This window comes from Corvus cornix, chromosome 1A (assembly GCF_000738735.6).
Source record: "Corvus cornix cornix isolate S_Up_H32 chromosome 1A, ASM73873v5, whole genome shotgun sequence".
Classification (NCBI taxonomy): Eukaryota; Metazoa; Chordata; class Aves; order Passeriformes; family Corvidae; genus Corvus; species Corvus cornix.
Genome location: NC_047057.1, coordinates 46,921,841 through 46,945,318, shown reverse-complemented (window position 1 = coordinate 46,945,318; position 23,478 = coordinate 46,921,841). Strand labels below are relative to the sequence as shown.

The 23,478-nt window shown below is 36.9% G+C and overlaps 1 protein-coding gene across 1 annotated transcript in view; it reads left to right on the top strand.

Moving 5' to 3' along the window:
* The window catches only part of NUP205 (nucleoporin 205), a 47,524-nt gene that overhangs the window by 19,871 nt on the left and 4,175 nt on the right, over positions 1 to 23,478 (top strand). The window contains exons 17-39 of the mRNA XM_039571673.1: positions 1,467 to 1,604; positions 1,858 to 2,047; positions 2,724 to 2,844; positions 3,351 to 3,432; positions 3,861 to 4,025; positions 6,110 to 6,234; positions 7,151 to 7,265; positions 8,245 to 8,394; positions 9,399 to 9,473; positions 10,192 to 10,349; positions 11,430 to 11,510; positions 12,338 to 12,529; positions 14,126 to 14,396; positions 14,836 to 14,934; positions 16,311 to 16,459; positions 17,186 to 17,377; positions 18,106 to 18,227; positions 19,314 to 19,452; positions 19,677 to 19,803; positions 20,842 to 20,918; positions 21,753 to 21,881; positions 22,400 to 22,526; positions 23,249 to 23,415. Of these exons, the coding sequence (XP_039427607.1) occupies positions 1,467 to 1,604; positions 1,858 to 2,047; positions 2,724 to 2,844; positions 3,351 to 3,432; positions 3,861 to 4,025; positions 6,110 to 6,234; positions 7,151 to 7,265; positions 8,245 to 8,394; positions 9,399 to 9,473; positions 10,192 to 10,349; positions 11,430 to 11,510; positions 12,338 to 12,529; positions 14,126 to 14,396; positions 14,836 to 14,934; positions 16,311 to 16,459; positions 17,186 to 17,377; positions 18,106 to 18,227; positions 19,314 to 19,452; positions 19,677 to 19,803; positions 20,842 to 20,918; positions 21,753 to 21,881; positions 22,400 to 22,526; positions 23,249 to 23,415 (3,191 nt within the window). The remainder of the gene's footprint in view (positions 1 to 1,466; positions 1,605 to 1,857; positions 2,048 to 2,723; positions 2,845 to 3,350; positions 3,433 to 3,860; positions 4,026 to 6,109; positions 6,235 to 7,150; positions 7,266 to 8,244; positions 8,395 to 9,398; positions 9,474 to 10,191; positions 10,350 to 11,429; positions 11,511 to 12,337; positions 12,530 to 14,125; positions 14,397 to 14,835; positions 14,935 to 16,310; positions 16,460 to 17,185; positions 17,378 to 18,105; positions 18,228 to 19,313; positions 19,453 to 19,676; positions 19,804 to 20,841; positions 20,919 to 21,752; positions 21,882 to 22,399; positions 22,527 to 23,248; positions 23,416 to 23,478) is intronic.

Sequence of the window (23,478 nt, the reverse complement as noted above, 5' to 3'; positions counted from 1 at the left end):
TCTTGGGATCTTGTTTAATATTGCAAATAAGCTGGTGGAAAGCTAGACCAAGACTTTGAGATAGGAAGATGTTAAAAAAATTTCCACGTAGTATTGAGATCTGCATTGCTGACTCAATAGGGTTTCATGTACACTGTTTTCTACTTCCCTGTCTCTACTAGGAGGATAACTTCTGTTTCTTTCATATCCAATTCGGTTGAAGAGCAACATTTGACACTTAAACAACACCTCAGTTTTGGCTTCTTCTTCTGGGCTTCTTTGATCTATATCTAAATCACTACTATTCATAGGATCAATTCAAAGGTGTCATTGTGTTGGAGATATCCTTTACTGTTAATACTATTGATATATTAATTATTCAAAGCAGACAGTAGCAGTAGAATTGTGACCTGAAGTAATTTAATTCTGAACAACTATTCTTTAAAAGGCTAAAATAGATGACAGTTGCCTCATTATAGGAAATCTAAGGCTTATTTGGGCTTTAAATTTTTTTTTCTTAAGACAAAGTTTCTTAGCATGAATTCCATCGTGATGCCTGTGGATTTTCTTGTAGCAGTGCTGTGAGAACCAGTTCTTAATTGAAAACAACTTTAGTGTTAGAAGGCCTCTGTGCCTCATACTTTTTGACAAATAGTACTTGGCAGCATAACTGGCTCAGAGAATTCATTAGCTCGTTCCTGTCCTCAGCTAGTCCTTCAACTTGTTATGATTATTTGTGGGTTACGTGATATGTTGGAGAAATGGGTTAATGTAGTTTTGAGTAGATGAATTTTTCAAATGGATTCAGTATGTGGCTCCACATTGGCATGGCTTGTCTGTTGGTGTGTGATGGAGTGGCACACATGGAATGAATGGAAGAAAGGCACTTATAAAGATGGTGCCAAAAGAAACTACCCTTGTTCTCACTTGCATGTTAAAAAAGGTTCTTACTGCTTTTCTGCTTTTATCTACCACAGTTTATGAAGAGCCTAGATGAATTAGAAGCATTAGTCTTTTCCTTTTATTTCATGTCATGAAGGTCTTTGAATTTTAGGCTAGTAGTTTTATTTTTGTATACATTGTTACAGCAGTCGTGGGAGTTTATCCCTACCCTCTGAGGATTAGGAGTTGAGTGGACGTTCTCTTTGACTTCTGGAAATGCTTTTTCCCTCATCCAGGGTCTTCATGCAGGTTGGGGGGGTGGGATATAAACTTCTTCTGGTTTCTTTTTGGTCAGATCTACTTGGGGTTAAATTTGAAATGTGCTATTAAATACTGAAAAGTAAGGGTAATTGCCATTACATCTCTTCCCAAACTTTTAATATTACCTCAATGGCTTCTATATGAAGAAAATCTCTGAAGACTTTTTACCAAGGTTGTTGCTTAGAGCCATGGGGGCTGTTACATTTTATATCTTATACTAGCTTAAGTAATAGAAGGGGTTTTTTATTAGAGGTTATATTGTTTTTTACTCCTTCTGTCTTTAGGAGAAGAAATAATAGCATATAAACCACCTGGATTCAATTTGATGTATCATCTATTGAATGAGTCCCCAATGCTGGAACTTTGCCTTAGTTTGCTAGAAGAAGGGGTTAAGCAGCTTGATACTTATGCTCCATTTCCTGGTATGTGCCTAGAATTCATTTTTCATGTGAAGTTAAAATGTATAGTGAGTAGGATTTAAAGCTAACATTGCATATCTGTAACTTGATGCTTCTATCTCTTGCATATAAAAGAATCGTGTTATGGGGGAAGTTTTCCTACTGGTAAACCACTGACAGGGTTTTTTTTCTCGGTGCAAGGCTTGATGAATGACATTTATGAAGGTAGTTTATTCAGCTGCTTCTTTATATTTCTTATGTTCTTCATGCACTGCAGGGAAGAAGCATTTAGAGAAAGCTGTACAGTATTGCCTTGCACTTCTAAATTTAACCCTACAGAAGGAGAATTTTTTTATGGATCTTTTGCGGGAGAGCCACCTTTCCCTTATTGTCACACCACTGGAGCAGCTGCTTCAAGGAATCAATCCTCGCACTAAAAAGGCAGATCACGTGGTGAATATTGCCAGGTATGTGCAAAGTACTGAGAAGGGAGGAGTTTTGGATGCACAGAAGTGTTTGGATCCTGGATCCTTTCATTAGCTTTACTAGCCAATGCTTCTCTTTACACAGAGCTTCTTGTGAATTTTTTTTTTGGTGGGGGGAGATGTCTTCACAGGTGGTATGATCTGTGATTGTCCTAGTGCAAGATGGGAATCTGTATTTATGGTTCTTCTTTCTGAATTTTCCCCCTCTCATGATTTCTTCCTGTCTACCTTATGTGCAATGATTCCCTTGCTTATAATTCCATTTTGCCCCAGACTCGTCACAGAGTGGGAAAGTTAAACACATTTAGTTGCTATTGACCATGTTTTACAGTATTGTCCATTACTTACTGTATTAAATGCCTGCAAGCAGTTGTTTTAACTTATGCTGCTGTGTTTAATGTAGATTTTGGATAAAAAGAATGGTAAAAATTCCAGGAAAGGTTATTATCCCTACTCAGCCTACTCATCTCTCCTGATGGAGAAGCACTCAGTGTTTCATATAGAGTGAAATTTTATTTGAAGCTTGAATGTTATCTCATGTAATTTGATTTGTAAATGTTTTAGTTCTAAATCTCGTTTAATTTCTCATCTGTGCATTACCATCTTAAAAAAGTAAAATTCTCAACAATTTCATTACCATAATCTTGTGTCTTTGAAGGTATCTTTACCATGGAAACAGCAATCCTGAACTGGCTTTTGAAAGTGCCAAGATTTTGTGCTGTATTTCTGATAATTCCAACATCCAGATAAAACTAGTTGGTGATTTCACACATGATCAGGTGAGTAGCTGTTTCTTTGAATCTGGAAAGAGAAACTGATGGAGAAATACTGGGACTTCATAATGTTTCTTTAAAGGATAGGTTTCTAGGTTAACTACATTAAAATACATATTTTGTTTTATATCTACCCACCTCTCAAATGTCTTTCACCATGGCATTGGAAAAACAATTACTTCATTAATTGAAAAAAACCAAAATCATGAATGTTTTCAAGAAGAAAAAGGGCAATATTCTTTGAGATATGGAGATCTTTTTGTGACTTTATAGTCTTCAATCTGTGAGAATAATTTAGCATATGTAACAACAGTAGATTTTTTTTTCCTGTTCACTGGCTAATTGTTAACCTGTTCTTAGAAGAGCTATGACTCTCCACTCTTGCTTATTAAGTAGGTTATATACTTTTTGTCTAGAGGTTCTGTCAACTTACATGAAGGGAATTATGAAAAGTATTTGGTTTAATACTCTTAAAATTCTCTTCATTTCCATCCTTCTATTGTTAAATACAGAGTGTTAGCCAGAAGCTGATGGCTGGATTCGTGGAATGTTTAGACAATGAAGATGCAGAAGAATTAATTAATCCAGATGAGGGTATGTAAAAGGCTTCTTAAAATGGCTTAAACAGTTGTCGTTTGCATGGAATGAAATTAATGAAAGAGATGTAAAAAGTGCTTTTAAGCCAGGAAACAATCTTCCTCTGTTTTCTGTGGAATTGGACCTTTAACAGAATGAAAAGCACCTATGTTTTGTTAAATAATGTCCACACTACAACGAGCCAACTACAAACTGAGTCTGTTTTCAGAAGACAAGTATTTAACATTGCTTTGGATATATTATTTAGAGCTGTGTTAACAGTAATTTTGAATTTTGTTCTTGTATCCCTTTGCAGTAATATAAATTGATCCCTCAACATTCTTGTATTTAACTTGAAGACACTGAGGATTATTCTATTAGATGGGTTTTTTACTTCGTTGTTCACCACATCTGCTTTTTCTTTTTCTTTTCTTTTTCTAATCAAGAGCTGGAGCCTGAAAAGAAGCGGGCACAAATCCATCATGAAACAAGGATCCATATTCTGAATCTCCTTATCACCTCTCTTGAGTGCAGTCCTCCCAGCCTTGCTCTGTATCTCTTGGGATTCGAACTAAAGAAACCTGTCAGCACCACAAATTTGCAAGATCCAGGTATGAGGAGGAGAGGTTGATCTGCCATTTAATCAGTTCGGTTACCAACACTGAGAGTATTTACTGGAAAATTCATGGGGAAAAGCAGTTCCTCTTCAATTTATGACAACAGGCCTTGTTTGAGTCCTTGAAAGCTGCATTAATATTAGTACTCAAATGCAGCCTTTAAACAACTTCAGGATTTGATTCTTTGTTTAAGTTGGATTTTGGAACAGACTTGAAATTAGAATTATGAGAGAAAATGATACTTCAGAAGTGAAACATTAATTTATTTACTATTTAATACAGCATAGTTGTGTCCCCAATACAAAGAAACTGATTTGATGATCCAAGTAGTACCCACATATGCTAACATCTGAATCTACAAAACAGACTGTCACTTTGGACTAGTTCTACTACTTGGGTACTGTCCTGTCCCTCCTCAAACTCCTGTTTAAAATTATTTATAGGAAAGAAAACCAGTAACCAGTTTTGGTTTTTTGGCATTGTAGAAGAAAATGTTTTAGAACATGTGGGGTTTCATTCTAGTGCCGGGAATATACAAATATATTAATTAATTACATATATATATGACAATGCAAACTTTAGAAATACCACTCCTGTTGCTTTAAAGTTGAATTGGTGGGAATAACAGTGGGTTACTATATTTTTTTCTCCTCCTCCATTTCTAACTTGTATTTTACAAAACAGACTGAGCAAGTCCAGCAGAGATGATCAAGGAGCTGGATTTCTCAGCCTATGAGGAGAAGCTGAAGGAACTCTGGAAAAGAGAAATGCTTTGAGGGGACCTAATAGAAGTCTTTGAATACCTGCAAAGGCATTAATAAGAGGATAAAACCAGGCTCTTCAGAGGAGTGTGGCAGGAAGAGGAGAGGCAGTGGGCATAAATTGAAACAAGAGAGGTTCAAATTCAATGTGGGAGAAACGTTTTGAGCAGAAGTCAGTGAAGCAGGTTGGCTATAGAGGTCGTGCAGTCTTCATGTTTGGAAGTTTTCAAGACCCAATTGTCTAAAGCCATGAACAGTGGTCTGATACCATAACCTAGCAATAGTTTGGTGTTGACATGTTTGGTGTTTAGTAGTTGGGTGTCTCTTCCAGTCAGAAATACAAGATTATTTCTCAACTGTTTTAAGGGATGTTTTATATAAACAAGTGAGCAAACATGAATAATTTGATTTTAGTTATTTAGAGAAGAATATTCCTCATTATCTTTAGGTTTGTATTGGACTCTATGGCCCAGCAGTTTTTAGTTCTTCATAGTTCTAAATGGAAGAGTAGCTAGGACCTGAATTTTATTTCTTCTGATATTTTGGAATTCAGTAGTTACACAGTACACGTAACTGGTCTGCACCCACACAATTTTACAGGATATCATATGTTAACTCAGTGATGAGGAAATGTGTCTCAAGGGCATGAGAGAAACTTGCCCACATCTTTCAATTATCTTGTTAATAATGTGAAGAAATAAAGACCGTAAGACATTTACCTCAAGATAATAATTTCCTGCTAAAGCATAAATTATACATGTTCAAACACAAGATTATTTCCCCTATAAGAACTCTGGTTATTGATGCCTTTACTGCTTCAGGACCTCCTTCTGGGTCGATTAAAGAAATAATTGGCTAAAGGAAGAATGCAAAAACACAGGATTTTGACTTCAGCATTAAAATCTTCTCCCTATTGCCCTTGGTTGCAGTGTCAGGTGCCTTTAGGAGCATTAGTCATGTAGTGGCTGTATTTGTAAAATAAAGTAGGAATTATTTAAAGCTATTCTTTGAAATTGTCAAATTTCAAAGAAATTTAAAAGTGTAAAAGCAAGAATTGAAATTGATTCACCAGCATCTCAAAAGCCTACAGACTAACTATAAATATTTTTGTTAGATATTTGCTGAAACATGGTTCCTTCTTTGATTTTAAGTAGTGGTGATAAAACTTTGCCAGATGTTTTTGCTGCAGCTCCGTGGAGCAGTACAGTGCAGCACAAGGTATCAGAACAATTTAGGTTCTGTATTTCTGTGTACTAACCTATATTTGCTATGGAGGAAAGTAAGATCAAGAATGTCAAGTTATTTTTCTCTTTTCAGGTGTCTTGGGTTGCCCACGGACTTGCCTACATGCCATTTTGAACATACTGGAGAAGGGTACTGAAACAAGGAATGGGCCGACAGCAGTTCGGGAATCTCCCCATCTTGCAGAACTCTGTTACCAGGTATTTAGCATATTTTCTCTTGGCATATACTGAAAGTAGGCTCTAAATGAAATTAGCTACTTCTTGGTTGATGAACACAGATGGTTGATGACTCTTATAATAGTTTCATTTTTAAAATGAATATGTTAGGTTTTTATATACATTGAACTCTTTCTGTTTTACCTTCTGTTTGCAAAAATGTTATCTTGTAGCATCACAGAAATCAAAGAAACTGCACTCACGTCAGAAACTTGGAATTAGGGCATACTTACAAAACTAAACCTAAATATTTTTGATCCATTGTGATAATATGCCAATCTTTAATTTTTTTTTTTTAATTTTGGAAGTGTAGTTTGACAGCAAGTAACATATAACTCCAAGTAAGCCAGTGAAATTCTCTGCTTTATTCTGTAGCCGTGAGAGAACGGACGTATGTATGGCTGAGGGGGTGAGGTGGGGGAGACAGCCGAGTTAGATGGATGTGCAAGGTAGCTGATGCTTGCACGTAAATCATAGAATCATATGATTACACACTTGTAACATGTTAAAAATCCATGGACTCTAGAAAGGATTTTAAACATTATTAAAAGCAAAAGGCAATTCTGTAGAAGTGGGGAAAATTTATTACGTTTCCTGTCTTGGTGGATGTGCAGACATACAAAGACACTCATTTTTAAGTGAGCTAAACAAACAGGCTTATCTAGTGTCATGTTGTATAGCCATTGTGTACACATATGCTGATAATCCTTTAATATCATAATTCACCATCTGTTACAAATAATAGGTTCAACTTTGAAGAAAGCTGATGGAAAACTTACTTTAAATACTGGTAACGTTGTTTGAGCAGTAAAACAGTATTATGCTTCTTTTGATTTGGTGGTTGGTTTGTTTTTAAAATAAATTCCATACATGGATCTCTGCTGTTTTTGATTGTCAGGTTATCTATCAGTTGTGTGCATGCTCTGACACTTCAGGTCCAACTATGAGATATCTGAGGACCAGTCAGGATTTCTTATTCACTCAGCTTCAGTACTTACCATTTTCTATCAAAGGTAATTTTTTTGCTAAGATTGTGCGTGCTTAAAATTCAATGCATTCTTTGACTCCCTAGGAATGAAAGAAGAAACACAGGTAGCATTATTAAACTGAACGAATTGCAGGCTCTGCTAATCTTTTAATTCTTTAAAGATTGAACTATCCCTACTTAAGAAGTTCAGATTATTGATGCTAAACTTTTGGAAAAGAATATTAGCTTTGGAGTGCACCAAGTGTCCAGAACCACATCCTAATCTGTATTGCGATTATCATTGTAGTTTTGTTAGATTATGCTACATAAAAAAAATATTGACAAGAATGTTAAAGAACCAAGGGAATAGAAGGCTGATGGTTGTAACCACCTGTATCGTCCCTTTCTTTGAATAAAGTACTTTTAAGCTTATAGGTATGTTTTATATTTCAAATCAATATTTCTCAGATGTCTTAAACTGAATAAATGTACTTTATCAGATGCTTGACCATCAGTCTTTCTTTCAATGACAGTAAATTTAGCATTCAAGTACATGTATCCAACATGTATAAAGTGCTGTAGGTGATTCTTATATAACTTAGGAATCTAAACTAGATAAATGTAGAATAGGAAGATTCTAGGAGACCTGTGTTCCAGTCTCACCAGTTTTAATTAAAGCTATAGTTCACTTGGGTAAATGCCTGGTTATTTTCACTGAAATTCTAACTGACCGTATTTGCTCATGAAGCACTGCATTCTCCACAATGACTGTTCTGAGAGGTTTCTATCCAGTTTCGTTGTGTATGGGCTTAAGTGTGTGTATGTGTATCATTTGTTTTCAAAATAGCCACATGTTCATTTATTGGCTTTTGTCAGATCTGTGACTTTTTGTCTCATAAACAATTGCTAAGCAAATAATAAATAATGGCATCCTCTAAAAGCTTTCTCAAATGAAAAATGCTTTCCTTGGAGTAAGTAATATTATTTATGCTCAATTTTATAATTGTTGCCTTATCCCCATCCAGAACATGAGATTTCAACACTCAACCAAATGTCTTGGCTAATGAAGACTGCAGCTATAGAAATGCGAGTGACATCGCTGAACCGCCAGCGCTCCCACACACAGAGACTGCTGCATCTGCTGCTTGATGACATGCCTGTGAAACCATACTTGGGTAAGAGGAACTTATGGTGAGGGTAAATAGGCTGGAATAAATGGACTATGAGAGACTTCATTTGAATTCTTTTCTTCTTAAGCTTGTGACAGTTCGTTTGTGATACCATGTGCAGAATTGCTACTGGAGAGATGGGAAGAAAGATGGTGGTGGTTGTAGACACCAAAGCGAAAGAAATCAGGGCATCATTTTGTTCATTGCAGATAGAAAAATTAAAAATAGTTTGAGGTAGGAGAGGGAAATATTAAAAAAAATCATTAAAATTGTAGAGTAATTTATTTTGAATTGCCGTTTAGAATCGTTACAATGTAGAGAAGGTGGAGGGTCTTCCATGGTAAGGAGTTTCTCAGTCTTAATGTCTGTCACAAGCTCTCAACCCTCTCTCACAGAAGATAGTAGCTACAGGACAGTTTTGCTTTTAACATTATAACAACACAAAAGTGATATTTCATCCCAATGTGGTGTAGAATGCAGTGTAAATAAAAAGGCCAGATTTCAGAGTTTTAGAATAGGGTAGAAGTAAATCAAGAAAAATAAAACCAGATGGCAATAAAACTCTCTTCACGTAAAGAAAGTAGAATAAATGGAAGATATTTTAACATTCTACTGCAGTATGGTATTTTCCCATACTTTTATCAGCCTGAACATTATCTTCATCCTTGTGGGGATCTGAGTATGGGAAACTGTGTTCAGGTACCCTACTCATTTTACAGTGTCCATCAAGCTGCATTTATACTGGTGGGTGGGGTGTCTTTTTAGGCATTTTTAGTACTTTCTCATCTGTATATGATGATGGGATAGCTTTTGTGAGATAAGTATCGTTCTCATTAACAATTCAAGGCCGTATTGTATTAGAAGACTTTCAAGAGAAAGGTTTATCGGCTTATCACTGTGCTCTTTCTCTTTCACTATTAATAAAGTAGGTAATATTTTTCACTTAGATTTGTTTTTTGTAATTTATTTGTTATTTATTTATGTTATTTATTATGCTTTATTACCTTCAGCTGATGGTGAAGGAGGGATGGAAGATGAAAGTCGATCAGTCAGTGGATTTCTCCACTTTGACACTGCTTCCAAAGGTAACCATTATGACTGTTGATTATTTATCAGTAAAGTGTATCTGGTCCTGAACAGGCAGGAAGGCCATCTCCAGAAAGGACACTTTGGAAAAGAAAGCAGTAGGTGTTCTAAACAGCAGCAGTACATGGAACAATTTTATTTAGTGTGGGGAAAAAAATAAATTAAAGAACCTTGATGTAGATGGCTGGAATGAGTGAAAAATAATGAACTGGAAAGGCAGTTCAAAGTGTGTTTAAGTATCTGTGCAGGGATAAAATGGGAGAGTGGCAGTCTATAAAATTTATTGCTAACAGTAGAAACACTGAGACTGTTGCAAAGGCTGAACATATTTGTATTTACATGGCAAAGACTGTAAGTCCCACATAAATAAATAAATTCAGATTCCTTATGCAGCAGAAGACTGCAATGGTTGTCACTGTAAACCAGCCTGGTTTCATTTAGGAGAAAAAATTAATATCTTGTATTTGTAAATACTGGATTACATGCCTATGTAACAGGAGAACAATACAATACAAGACATATTAAGAACTTAAGGCTTTAGAAAATGTTTTTAAACCTGCTATATAGATTGATAGCACTTTCTGAAGATTTAATGCTTTCTTTTGAAACTTTACACATTAAGATTTAGATTTACAAAGGTAAATTAGGCTCTTTTGTCAATTTTTTGTTTTCCCCTTGATACTTCTGAATACAATTTGAATTTATTTGCATTTCCAGTACGCAGAAAGATCTTAAATATCCTGGATTCAATTGACTTCAGTCAGGACATTCCAGAGCCTTTACAACTGGATTTTTTTGACCGGGCTCAGATTGAGCAAGTCATTGCTAATTGTGAGCACAAGAATGCACGTGGACAAGTGGTCTGCAATGTCAAGGTTAGCACTGGTCTGTGTGTTAATAATACTTTGAAACTTGCTTTCACATAAAAGGTGTGTTTCAGATATGTGCATAATTTATGCAAGCTATTGAGGTTAGTTTATTTCTTTTACATTGCACACACTGCTTTCTCACTTGCAGTACACAGCTGCATCAGTTTAAGACACTTTCAGGAAATATCTTCTATCTTAATGTTTTTCCCATCTTGAAACGCCCACATGGTGATACTACATCTACTTCATGTATTTCTTTGGTTGCCAATACACAACTACCTAGCACTACATATGTGTAACAATCACATGTACAACATCTTTGTGTACTGCAGTAACTCTTGGAGGCTTTACTTAAGATTGTGTCACACTGTGATAAGTACTTGACAAGTGTATGATAAATAGTCCTGAAAAATTTGTGACCCTAAGAAATGAGTAAAACTTGTTTAAACTCCAGCCCATCTGTTGCATCTGTCACTATGTAGCCATCTCCTAGATACTTTTAGGAGGTATGAATACATCACCTTTGTCACTTGTGCTAGTTTTGGCTCAAATACTGTTAATTTTCTTCATAGTAGCTAGTATAGTGTTGTGTTTTGCATTTAGGATGAAAATAATGTTCCCAACACTTTGATCCTTTAGTTGTTCCTAAGCAGTATTTACTTAGTGAAGGAGTTTTCAGCTTCTCATACCACCCACCAGTGAATAGGCTGTGGGCACAGGAAGCTGGGAGGAGGCACAGCCAGGAGAGCTGACCCAAAACTTGCCAAAGAGATATTCCATACCATATGATATCATGCTCAGTATATAAACTAAGGGGAAAGCTGGCTGTGGGCTGCTGCTCAGGAACTGGCTGGCCAGAGGTTAGCAGGTAGTGAGCAATTGCATTTGTGCATCACTTGTTTGTATTACTCTAAATACTACTTTTCCATCCTATTAAGCTGTCTTTATCTCAACCCACAAATTTTATTGTATTTTTCCCCAGTTCTCTCTGCTACTCCACTGGGGCAGGGAGCGAATGGCTCCTTAGTGTTTATCTACCTGCCAGGTTAAACCATGTCATCACTGAAGTTTCACTTTTAATTTCAGTACCTTCACAGAGTTCTGGTTGCAGAAGTCAATGCCCTTCAAGGAATGGCAGCAATAGGACAGAGACCTTTACTTATGGAGGTGAGTACAGAAAAAGTTAACTAATGGTTGTTGTTGTCCTTGGTGGATTTCCTACCTTGTCAAGCAGTAAGCTTTACTATAAAAGACTGTGGATTTGCGTCCTAACTTAGTAATTCCTGAAGAAAAAATCCCCAAAATAAATAAGATAAGCTACTTCTTACCATATTGTTCTCTAAACAGCAGGCCTGGAGTCTGTTTTCTTTTTTTCTTTAACCTCTTCCCTTCCCATTAGTGATAACAATTGCAGCTCCCACCCCACTGTACAGAAAGCAGTTACATACTGATGTCAAGATTGGTTGTTGACAAGTACAATGTGTTCATCTTATGGCCAAGTTAGTGTTGCCTTTCTCTCACAGGGGATGCCAATTTATTTCTCTTTTCTTCTACACAGATGTAGTTTCAGTGAACTTGGAGCTTAGTTATTTCCTGAGTTTTCTCCCATCTTTTAAATTCAGTTGAAATTGGTTAAATAGATGCAAAAGATAAAAGAGAAATTATGCAGACTAAATGGAAGAAAAGGCACAAATAGATTTTTTCATAGTTGTTTTTGTTTAGATTTTAAAGTGCCAGAAAAGAGCTTTCCTGGTCAATTTTTTTCCCTATGAGATTAAGACATTCATGATAAAAGGCCCCATGAAAAGCAGCTCAGAAATTGAATGGGCTACCTTGTTAAAGTAGTAATAGCAGCTTGTTTCTAATAAGCTGAAGTCTTAACATTTTTTTCTGAAGACTATTACTAATAGATAAAATGGTCATCTTGAAGTCTGTCTTTGCCATGAATTTCTTTTAGCACATTGTAACTGGGTTTCTTTGTGGCGGGCGTTCAGGAGATCAACACTATCCTGCAGTACGTAGTGGAGCGGAACAAGCTGCTGCAGTGCCTCCATGCCAAGAGGCATGCTCTGGAGTCGTGGAGACAGCTGGTGGAAATCATACTCACAGCCTGCCCCCAGGATCTCATACAGGCTGAGGACAGACAGCTGATTATCCGGGATCTGTTGCAGGATGTGCATGACAAGGTAGTGCTCTGCTGGAAATCAACCCTCTCCTTGAACTTTGTTGCTGCAGCTTTTTATGTGAAAGTGCTGAAATTTTGATTGTAATCCAAAAAGATTTTTGTCTGCCTTTAGTATTCTGTTTAGTTTTCCAATTGCTGCTATGCTGAAGCTGAATGCACTCTGGACAGGGGGATGCTCTATATTCTGGCATAGCTACTCCTGAACTGTGAACCATATATCGACAGATTTCAAAGATATTTTAGTATAATCCAGTATGATGGTAGTCTGGAAAAGGTGTGTGAAAAAGAAACAGCCTGCTTTGATGAGAAACAAAGAAGAACTTACTGAAGGCTGAAGGCAAACTACTGTATTTGCTGATTTCCTGCATTGAGATGACTCACTGGAAATCCTACTGCTGCTTCTTTTGAAAAATCAAAGAGTTGAATGAAGCTTCATAGTAGAAAAACTAACGATTTTACAATTAGAAGGGCTTTTGGAAGTGTGAGGGTTTGCCTTAAAAGTCTAGATGTTTTACTGCTGAGTTACAGTAATAATTTTTGAGACAGACTAGACAGTTAGGACTGACAGCCATTCTAAAAGGCAATATTTAATGAAGGATCATTGTATTTTTCAGGCTGCTGGGGCATGATTATTTTTTTGCTTTATTGCGAGAGTTACGTGGATTGTAGTTCTGATTAATAGAGTTTTGTTTTGAGAAATATGTATGAAATTTTTTTATCTTTACAAGGGAAGAAGTAATCTTTTTGGGTTTTGTTTTTGTTACTTCCATTATTTTTTCCTGTAGGAGTTACCTAAAAATTATGTATTTTTTAGTGGAGTGCTGGTTTTGTTTCTTATGTGAACAAAATTTAAAAAACCAGGAAACAAGGGAGGCTTTCACTAGCAGAAGAAATTTCTTTCCCAAAATCTTTACGGAGAGGAAATTACAGACTTAATTTTCTGTAACACTTTGGTGAAGACTTTTGTGAATTTGAGAAAAGAAATTGTTACTGTCTATTGAAAATAATTGAACTACTGTTCAAAATGATTATATTGCTTAAAAGGAAGGCTCCTTCAGTATTAGTGATAAAGATACCAGATTTACCTTTTAAGTAAGGGTGAAAAAAATAGCACATGCAAATTTCTTGTTAGTGTTTTTCCATGTTGTCTTAATGCTTCTTGGATACTCAACCCATTGGATTTTTTAAGTTGTACCTTCACATTTTAAATGGTAATAAAATAGCTGTAAAGCCAGTTGTTCCTTCCCTAGCTTAGGTTTAGGTATTTTACTAATAAAGCTCATCAAATGTCAACACATTCCTTCTCTTTCTGCCATCCAGATTTGATTATCAGCCTGCCTGTGATTTATGCAAATGAAAACCAGAAGGCTAATGTCTTCTCAATTAAAACGCTTTCAACTCAGGTTTCTGAACAAGTTTCTGACATTACTGATTTTGATGTGTTTTAAATACTGTCATGTTAATGAAATCCTTATGCATACTAAATAGTTGTGAGAGGCTAATTTAATTGCTTTAATAACTCATGAAATCAGGCACTTTTAAACATTTTTTTTTTCTTTTGCCTTTTTTTTTTCCTTCTTCCTTCTTCTGTGTTAAGATCCTTGATGATGACGCAGCTCAGGAGTTGATGCCAGTGGTGGCAGGGGCTGTGTTCACCCTGACTGCCCACCTGAGCCAGTCTGTGAAAACGGAGCAGAAACAGCCACTTGCGCTCCCTGTGGCAGGACAGTCCCAGTACGTCTTGATGCTGGATGGTTCTTTCACCTCATCACCTGGCTCTGAGAGCATATCCATGGGTTTTGCTTCCATTGGTGACTCTTCCCTCCACATCATCTTAAAAAAGCTGCTGGATTTCATTTTGAAAACAGGTGTGTTGACTTTGGCAGGGTGTGTGCGTGAATTCCAACTGCCAAGAGTAAAAGATGGGCTGAGCTGCTTTCAGATAGTGCAGTGAAGATTTTTGTTACAGTCAATTAGATGGATCTTACATGATTAGTATAGATGTAAGTGATGTTACTAACAAAAAAAATAACACACTTTTTAAAAAAAATCTGAATGACAGAAGAGAGAGATGTAAATGACTAAAGAGAATTTCATATTGTCATTCTTTTGGAACAGCATAAACTTGCTGAATTTACTCATAAATACACTTTTATGCAAACAGTAGAACTTTACCTTAAGGAGTCTAGTTGTTTTATTTATTTCTGCCAGCACTGCCACAGGAAAGTTAAATTAAGTGCTAGTGGAAGATTGTGTTATGGAATTTACATTTGTTTGGTTTTAATTGTGAATGTTTCTTGTTAACAGGTGGTGGCTTCCAGAGAGTGAGGACGCACCTTTATGGATCACTGCTTTATTATTTGCAGATTGCCCAGAGACCAGATGAACCAGACACTTTAGAAGCAGGTATGGTCCAACTGTATTTGGACAAGAGCAAAAAATAAGCTTATTAAACCCTGGATGGTACAGTTTCTGCATGCTGAGTTGTCTTTTGGAAATAGATGGAAAACATCGTGCTCCAAGAGCCTCTAAAATTAATTGCTTATGCTAAACAATGCTTATCTTATATTCTGACCTGTCTAGCTGCATATGCATTCAAAATCTGTTGCTCTGGATGAGAATATTAAATTTCTGATCTCTAGCACTAAAGAGGATACTTAATTTGTGTCCATTTACAGCTATACATCATAGCTATAAGACTGTCAAAGGACTGGAGATGACTTGTAACTAACTGCTCTCAAGCAGGTCCAGCAGTAGAAATATATTGCATTCGCATCTTTATGCACACTCATACCACAGTGATCCTATTTAAAAAACCCCAAAACAATAAAACAAAACAGAAAAATTCTAAAGCAAAAAAGAACCAAAACACCAACCACACAAAAAACCTCAAAACAAACCCCAAGGATTATTTCATACCCTTTCTCTTCCTTTGTCTGAAGATCCCCCTCAAAAAAGCCTAACACACACCCCACCACCACCCCCTCCCCAAAAAATAAGCAAAAAATAAGCCAACCAGAGTTGCTGTTTGTCTGAGAGTGCTTATGGTAAATACCACATTCTCTCTGTGAATGGCCTAAATACTTGCATTGTTAGTGTTTCTAATAATTATTTAATCTTAGAGCTCAGACAAGGGTTGAAAAAAAAATCTTGGGGCTAGTACGTGCATGCAGACTCTTACTTGGTCTGTGTTTCGAGCTACAGTAGTAAAAGGAAAAAAAACAACCTATGAATTTGTTATGACCCCTTTGTAGTTTATTACTGACTTTGGTTTCATTCTCTCCCATTCAAGTCACCTTGTTTACTTAGCTCAAGCTGAATGCTTTGGTCCCACTTGAAAGTTCATAGAATCACAGGATGGTTTGTATTGGAAGGGACCTTTAAAATGATCTCATTCTAACCCCCTGCCATGGGCAGGGACACCAGACCAGGTTGCTCAAAACCTTATCCAACCTGGCCTTGAACACTTCCAGTTTTAGGCCCGTTAGTTCTTCTATGTAACAAGTACTGAACATTTGAATTATTTTAAGCAGACTGTTTACTAGGGTGGTGTATGTATACAGGCACGCACTTTTTGCTCTGGCTGGTCTGTGTGATATTCAAGGAAGGATGGATTTGTAAAACATTTGTAGTTCATTTAAAAACTCTTGACTGTTGTTTGAGGCATTCTGTTGCAAGGTAGAGAGAATGCCTTGAAGAATGTAGCATCAGCTGTAGCTAAGCTAATGCTAAGATGCCTGTCTTTGAATTTTTTCATTTTTTGTTTTATTTGCTTTTTACAGCCAAGAAAACTATGTGGGAGCACTTGACAGCTCCTGAAGATGTGTTTAGTAAATTGCAACGGGAAAATATGGCAACAATTGAGAGTTATGGGGCAGCTCTGATGGAGGTGGTCTGTCGGGATGCTTGTGATGGCCATGAGATAGGCCGGGTAAATGAATCTATTCTTTTAAAACTACTGTTCTGATTGTTTTAAAGAACATCTTAACCTGTGCAGAGATGGGAAGTTTCAAGAGGTAGAACGAGAACATTTTTGTAGATACTTGATCTGTTTCATGTTTCTGTCCTCCCACTCATTCTTCAAGCTGTTGAAAGTAGAGCCATACATGCATATGAATTTTTTTCTCAGCAAGGCTATGTGTCCTATTGTTTAAAAATAAGGGTAGAAAGCTCTGCTGCAAAAGATGCAGGCAGGGACCTCTGTGACAGTTACTTGTTAGCATTTTTAAGTCATGGACTTCCCAGTTTATTTACTCGCATTGGGAAGATGACTTCATGAGAAAATAATTTCTGATAGTAGCCAGTAGAGAATCTAGTCAGAAGGCAAACTAGTTTTAAATAGTAATTGTGCTTGAGGCAATATTTCATTAAAATATTTTGGCTTAGTTATTGGTCAACAATATCTGTAATGTTTTTTAAAAGAATAGTTGAGAAAGGTAATTGGCTCATACTATACTAGTGTCAGGAAATCGTAAAATCTTTTTCACATAAATGATTGCAATTGTAGAAATGCATTCTGCTTATAAGAAGCTATTAGAAGAAACTGCTTAGCATTTTGTCTTTCTAGGTATTTATTAAAAATCTCATTGATTTCATAGATTTAATTCTGTTTTGATGTGTTTGTTTTTATTTATTTTTTTTTCTTTCCTCATCACAGATGCTGGCATTGGCTTTACTTGATCACATTGTTTCAGTAGACAAGCAGCAGCAGTGGCTCTTGTATCTCTCCAATAGTGGCTACCTGAAGGTGCTTGTGGATAGCCTAGCAGATGATGATCTGGCTCTTCAGAGCTTGCTCACACCTCAGCCCCCTTTGCTTAAGGCACTGTACACCTATGAGTCCAAAATGGTAATAGTACTTCAGAAATGGTTTTATGTTTATTTTTTAATTTTTTTTTAGTAGAAGTTGTTTGTCTATACTTTGCATTGATTGTACTCAGAGATATTGTTAAGGAAACTTTCCTGTCTGACCATTCAGGAGCACGCTGGCAGTCACACTTGAACCACCAGAGATTTTAACTGCTGGGACCAAAGCTCCTTCACAGAGAGTGGCTCCAGTGACCAAAGGGTGCCCTCCTTGACTCCCTGCCCTCACCACACTCACAGTCAGACCAGGTTTCCTTACTGGTTTGACTCCAGGTTTCCCAGGGCAGTCTCAGACATACGGATTCTTAAAACGATTTAATCATGGTGCAACAACAGAATAAGAGCTCGAGCTGGTGCCTCTGAGGAGGAAACCTTAACAAAGGAACCCCTGGGCTTTTATACCCTCACAATCTGTGTGAGTCTGCGATCTTCCAGCTGAGTCCTCATCTTCTGCAGTGTCTCTGAGGTGCCTCACGTCCCTCCTGCCCTTTGTTTTGCAAAGGGTGGGCAGTTCACAGGCTCTTGCCTGGGGCTTCTGCCAGCCAGAGCTCAGTCTGGAGCTGCACACTGAGCTACCTGCACTGAAGGTATTCCTTAATGGTATTTTACTAAAATGATATATTTGAAATGACTCTAAAATCAAGCAAGAAAGTAGACATTGTAAGCCTCATTCTGCATCTCCAGAGCTTACCCTTCTCTGCTCTTGTGTAGGCATTCCTCACTCGCATAGCTAAAAGTCAGCAAGGTGCATTAGAGCTGCTGCGGTCTGGAGTGATTGTGCGGCTGGCACAGTGCCAAGTGTATGACATGCGACCTGAAACAGACCATCAGGGGTAAGTGTTGGGTCTCTGGCTGATGATGAAACCATAATGCAGTCTTCTTGGAAGCACATCACATCTTTTTACAGCCTCATGATTTTTGAGTAATGATTTGTGGGTTTATTCTTTGTGTGTGTGTGTCTTTCTTAAACCTATCAGTTCAGTTTAAAGCTACATTTTATTGAGAGAAAAATTTCAGATAACTGGGTGTTAGGTTGTACTTGCATGCTAATTACTTAGACTACATAAAAACTTACTTGATAGCTTGGATGGAAATGATTAATGTTTTATTATGAAATAATCTATACTGTAATGTTTGAGGAACAGCTTACACTGTAAACTTATTTTGGGGGCTCTGCAGCTGGTGAAGTGCAGTTTGTCCTCACCCATAAAACATTGAGAGAGCAGTGAATTAAATGCTATTTCAGAAATATTTTATGATGTGTTTAAAAAATATATATATATATTCACAGTTATATATTGCTTGGCAGGTCTATTGATGTGTTGCCACATTAGTCATTGTGAGGTGATTGAGAAGATCTCAGAGAAGGAGATTCCATATTTAGGGGAAATTACCTGGGTTGATTTCAAGCCGTGGTCCCCGTTTTAAACGTACAGTTCTTAGTGACACACTGGGAGTTCAAACACTTGGGAAAAATTTAAGACTTAGACAAGGTATACTATTTGAAAGTTCCAGTTAGACTTACAGGATTGTATAAAACCTACAGGACATTTGTAGAGGACTGTATTTAGCAGTTGCTCTAGAATTAAGCACAGCTCTTCCTAAAATATTTGAGAATACTTAGTTTTGTGTATCAGTAAGCAGGTATCGTATTTCTGCAACAAAGTAATCTGGTTTAGTGTAGTATAATACAAAGAAGTAATTTTCCCAGCTTAAAGAAAATGTCTGGCAGCAGCTGTGTATCATAAATGTGCTGCTTTTCCAATATAAACTCAGTTCAAGTCCAGACCTCTTACTGAAGTATGTTTTTAGGTTCTTAAGAGTGATTGTAGGCTGAGGCTCTACCTCACTAGTAGATTTCACTCTTCTTGCACTCTTTATCTTTTTTTTTTTTCTCCCTTCTTTTTAAACCTCCTAAGAATGTATGCAATGAGAGATCCCCCAGTCTTCATTCCTGCTCCAGTGGAACGTTATCGCCAGATTCTTCTTCCAGCTCTTCAACTGTGCCAAGTGATTCTCACATCCAGCATGGCACAACACTTGCAAGCAGCAGGACAGGTAAGTTCCAAAACATGCTAGAATATCACTGCTATTGCTCATTCAAAGAAATTATAGGTGCCTTTGCTCTGATAGTAAGTTTTGTTGGTTTTTTTTTTTTTTAAATCCCATCCTCACTGGTACAGGAGGTCTTTTGAAATTGTTCAAAAGCATTGCTTCCTCTCTGCTCACTGTTAAATTTCATATTTCAATTCGTATTTGCTCTTTTTTTTCTTGTGGTGCAGGTTTTGCAGTTTCTAATTTCCCATTCAGATACTATCCAGGCAATCCTGAGGTGTCAAGATGTAAGTGTTGGATCTCTCCAGGAGCTGGCCTCCCTGACAGGAATAATCAGCAAGGCAGCTTTGCCTGGTAGGAACTGCATTTTTAAAGTCTCAGCCCCATCTGCATGAATCTCAGGCTTTGTTTTCTGTAAAGAAACAGTAAGACAGAAGAGAATATCTATGACAATACAGATCTTTTTTGACATGTAGAGCCCTGAGAAAAATAGGGAAATGTTACATTATTGTTCTTGAAGTAAATATGGTGGATTTGTAGTAGACATAGTGCTCTTATCCATATGTATTTGACTTTCCATTTTTTTTTCATCATTCTACCTTACACTAAGTACTTTTTGTCTTGGAGGTGACTTGCAAATAGAAGTGTTCAAAGTTTCTGTGGTATCTTCAAAAAAGAATTTTTATTCAGTAAGTTTTGTAACTGAGGAAATTAAGATGGAAAATTCTTTGCATACCCATATTTTTAAAAATTTCTTCTCTGGTTTTATTTCTTCAAAAAATAAAGCTTCCAGGGGGTAAGCACTGCCGATCAGCATACTGACATTTCTCTTGGGTGACTTACTACTACTACTACTACTAATTATATATGTATTATATATATAATCAATATAAAATATAATTGTTATTTATAATTATTTTTATTATAATATAATATTATTATTACATATAATAAGGGCTAATAATTATTGTGATGGATATTGTGATTTCTTCTGCATGCTTACTAGTTCAAAATAACTTCTCTATTTTGATTTAATGGCTTTCTTTGTTCAGGAGAGATGTCTGACCACAACAGAAAGGAGTGCAGAGCTGTAGGTTAAGCCCAAGTGCTTCTTTGCTTACAGTATACAGAGCTTTGCACAACAGCTGCAATTTCCATGCCAGCCTCTCCTCCCCCTTACCCCCATTTGATTACTTACCGGAACAGTACGCTACACGCTCTCGTGCATCTCCTGGTAGCTGCATTCATTCATATCTGAATGTTTTGCTCAAAAAATATGCAAAATACAAGTTGTATGTTTGGCTGAAGTATTTCTGATCAATGCTTGTATTTAAAGGTATATACTGCGTAAAACCAAACAAATGGTTTTTTAATGGCTGTATCTTTTATCAGGAGTGTTAAATGAGCTGGACATGGATGTTAATGAAGGGACGCAGATGGAGCTACAAGGACACATAGGGCGATTTCAGGTAATAAAGTCATCTATTTAACCCTTGTCCTTTTAGAATTGGCTATCTAGATGTGTTTCTTCCTGTTTTCTTTACTCTGAGTAGTAGCAGTTAGGAAAGGGATGTTTTCCAGCATCAAGAAAAATGTGTAGCAGTTTGGGGTTTTTTGTGGGAGTGGGGATGGTTTGTGTGGCAGTGGGATGGGGTTTTGGTGGTCTGTTTTTTGTTGTCTTCCCACACTTCCCCGTCCGGTAGAAAATACAACATTTGGCAACATCAGGGTTGCATCAGGGACTTTGTTTCCCTTCCTGGCGTAGAACTCATCTTATGTGAAGAGAAAAATTTGAAGTCAACACCAAAGTATGTGAAGCAATGCAGAAATACTCTGTTACCACTTTGGCCATAAGCATGTCTCTAGCTCACCAATTTGGTGTATCAGACACACTACTGGTTTATTTCTTTCCTACTGAATTAGTTTTTGTACTCTGCTTTTAAGGGACTTACCAGATTTTGTTTGTCTATATAGGTAAAGGTATTTTAGGTGTGGGAATGGTAAACCTCAACTGTCATTGATAGTAGTCTGTATAATAGTCTGCAAGAGACATCAAACAAAGTTGTGCACTTGTGAATTGCATTCATTTCTCATTGGCAGTGTTTTAGGGGGCCATTAATTTCTAAATTAAATCAAAGTAAGTTAAAACACTAAAAATATAAATTTTGTTTACAAAGTGCTAAAAGTTTTATGTGCATTGCTTTCTTCATACTGTGTTGTAAGGGACATGTATCACTTAAGTGAAAGGAATAATGCACGTCATTTGTTGTGATGCTAATTTAAATGTTCATTCCTTACGGCAGCGCCAGTGCTTAGGACTTCTGAGTCGCTTTGGAGGATCAGACAGACTTCGCCAGTTCAAGTTGCAAGATGATAACGCAGCGGGAGACAGAGTGAACAAGAGGGATGAAATTGAGTTGGCCATGCAACAGGTAAGGACACAAGCTGCTGGAGCCTTCAGTCTCAACATTTTACCTGCTGTGCAGATTTGTTTAATTACCATAATTTCATATGATAGTGGTAGTGCTCTACACTGATTTTAGTGAGGTATAGGATTCCACATTTTATTTAAAGTAACCCTTGAAAATGTGTTTACTTACATTTGCATTAGAAACCTTTATTGTTTGGGTACAAACTCTGTGAATTTTGAAGGCTTAAATTGATCAGAAATTTTCAAAATGAAAGCTGGATATAGAGGGCAATGGCCAACACTAAGTTAGAGCCAAAGGGGACTTAAAATTATCCAGAAATTTTAGCTAGCAAATTTGGGAAGGAGGCAAAGTTGCAAGTCTTAGACTTGAAGTAGAAGAGAGTCTGTTACTGATGAGAAAATAGAATTGTCACATTCTGGTGAGGAGAGGAGCAAAGCATGTTGTTCACTGATATTTTTCCATGTAAAATTTAATGTTCAAAAATTGACATGCTGGAGTTTTTTTTCCTTTGTTGGCAGATCTGTGCAAACGTGATGGAATACTGTGAGTCACTGATGTTGCAAAGCGCCCCCAGTTTTCAGCACACTGTTTGTCTGTTTACTCCCAGCCTGTCTGAGTCAACCAACCGAGATGGGCCTCGGCAGGGTGAGATTTTTGACTTGCTGTTCTATGAGACTGAACGCTGTGACATTTGGGCTACTACAAAATAATGAACCAGAGACTGTAGTTTCACATACTCTTGAAGTCACTTTATGCCAACACTGTAGCTGCTCACTCTCTCATTCTGGAATCCATGCTTTTTCAGCCTTGCACTAAGCCAAATCAGGAAACTAATCCTAGTTAAAACAATTAAATTGTTAGTTAAAATTAGTTAAAAAATTATTTTTTTATTCACTTCATTCACAGCATCAGAAATATATATGTCAGAAAAGATATGTGTGTATGTAAATAAATAGCACAAGACAGGGGAAGGTCAAGATTTCTTGTTTTTTCAGCTCCTGTGCTGGATTATATTATTTTAAACATGTAAGATGTGTTTTGATGCTGACTGGAACTCTATTATAACACATGGCAAGAGTTTACACTGTGTCATTATACAGTTGAATGGCTAAAATATGTAAATAGTAAGTCTTCTAAATGAGTTATATTTTACATGTTATACTCAGTACTGCACTAGGCTGACTGCCTTTTAGTACTGCAGCTACAGAACTTTTTGCCTGGACTTCCATTTATGTTACTTGTGAACTAAGTGCAAAATATTCTTGCCAGTGCTTTCATGTGTTTCACTAGGTTATTGGCAGAGAGCATACCTTATTGATTTCTTGGGGTTTTTTAGTTTTGTTTTTTATCTTCAACATCTTGTCTAGATACACAAGTACCAGTGGTCCCTTATTGGCACTTGCCTGGCCTGGGCATTATCGTCTACCTGCTGAAACAGAGCACTAGTGATTTCTTCAGTTACTATGACAGCCATCGTCAGAGTGTTAACAAACTGCAAAATGTGGAGCAACTGCCACCAGATGAAATAAAAGAGGTAATTGTTCTTCTGACTCCATAGTTTCTGTATTGTGGTAACTTGGACATAGCTGTAACAAAG